At 41.6% G+C, this 1292-nt stretch overlaps 1 protein-coding gene across 4 annotated transcripts in view; it reads right to left on the bottom strand.

Moving 5' to 3' along the window:
• The window catches only part of LOC106873692 (neurobeachin), a 436667-nt gene that overhangs the window by 325520 nt on the left and 109855 nt on the right, over positions 1-1292 (bottom strand). For all 4 annotated transcript variants that reach the window (XM_052973555.1, XM_052973556.1, XM_052973557.1 and 1 more), the window contains one exon: positions 273-399. In XM_052973555.1, coding sequence (XP_052829515.1) covers positions 273-399 — 127 coding nt within the window. The remainder of the gene's footprint in view (positions 1-272; positions 400-1292) is intronic.

Here is a 1292-nt window from a genome sequence, read left to right as displayed (position 1 = left end):
ACACACACACACACACACACACAAACTTATATATATGCACACATGTGATTAGCTCTTTTCAGTTTCTGTACCGAATCTACACATAAGGTTTTGGTTGTCCAGAACAAGAGGAGAAATCATTTGCTGAATGTGCCACGCAATGGGACCAAACCTGAAACCATGTAGTTAGGAAGCAGATAGTTCTTAACTACACGGCCATGCTTGCACCTGTGTGACCCATAATACAGAACTCACAGATATACGTTTACTTTTATAATATTAAAATAACTTACCTTCCTTCATTGACCAATTCGATAAACGCTAGTCCAGCATGTTTCTGAAGAGAGTTTTGCCACTCCTGGGAACAAAGCAACATCACTAACTCTACGACAGATGAACTTTGCTTCAGTGTAACAAGGCCTGTGGGGACAGAAAAAAATTTTTTTTAATGATTTCCCCTACTATCACCATCATCCTTTAACATCCATATTCCATACTGGCATAACATTCAATGCATATAAGCCACAACACTGTCATCAGTGTGAAGACACCATCGTGCTCCAATATCTACTTTGGCATGGTCTGTACAGTTGGATGGCCTTCTTAATGCTAAAGATTGCCAATGATCCAACTAGATGAGAGATGAGAAGAGTAAAATGCCCCTTGACTGTGAGTGTAACTGAGAGAGGGAGAGGTAGTTTTTTATGCCAAGCATTGGGAGACTAAAGTATGACAGAGGGATAAGCACATGTCTTGCTCTAGAGGAGATACAGGACTTGGGTAGGAGTAGCTGGAAAGAAGATCAAAATGGTGATGAGATGCCAGAGCATCTCAAGATACAAGAAGTCGAGTATAAGAGAGAATACTGACAAGGGATCAAGAGACAAAGGAGAGTGTGCGTAATTTCACAGCAGGTAAAAAATGAGGATAGAGTTGACTGTTGTGAGTGATGAACAAGCATAGAAGTGTGTTGATGGTTAATATCGATATGGAGAGTGGTAAGTTGAGGTGAGAGAAGTGATTCAGGAAGGAGGATAGATGAGAAATTAGGAGGGGAACGTGCAAGGTGATGTATAGCGATAGAAATGGAAAAGAGAAGTACATATGGCTGTGTGGTAAGAAGCTGGATTCTTAACCATATGGTTCCCAGTTCAGTCCCACCATGTGCCATCTTGGGCAAGTGTCTTCTCTTATGGCCTGAAGCTGATCAAAGCCATTCAAGTAGATATGGTAGATGGAAACAGTAAGAAGACCGTGTGTGTGTGTGTGTGTGTGTGTGTGTGTGTGTGTGTGTGTGTGTGTGTGTGTGTGTG

Source organism: Octopus bimaculoides, chromosome 16 (assembly GCF_001194135.2).
Source record: "Octopus bimaculoides isolate UCB-OBI-ISO-001 chromosome 16, ASM119413v2, whole genome shotgun sequence".
NCBI classification, from domain to species: Eukaryota; Metazoa; Mollusca; class Cephalopoda; order Octopoda; family Octopodidae; genus Octopus; species Octopus bimaculoides.
The sequence above is the reverse complement of the archived record's forward strand: the minus strand, read 5'-3'. Positions and strand labels throughout refer to the sequence as shown.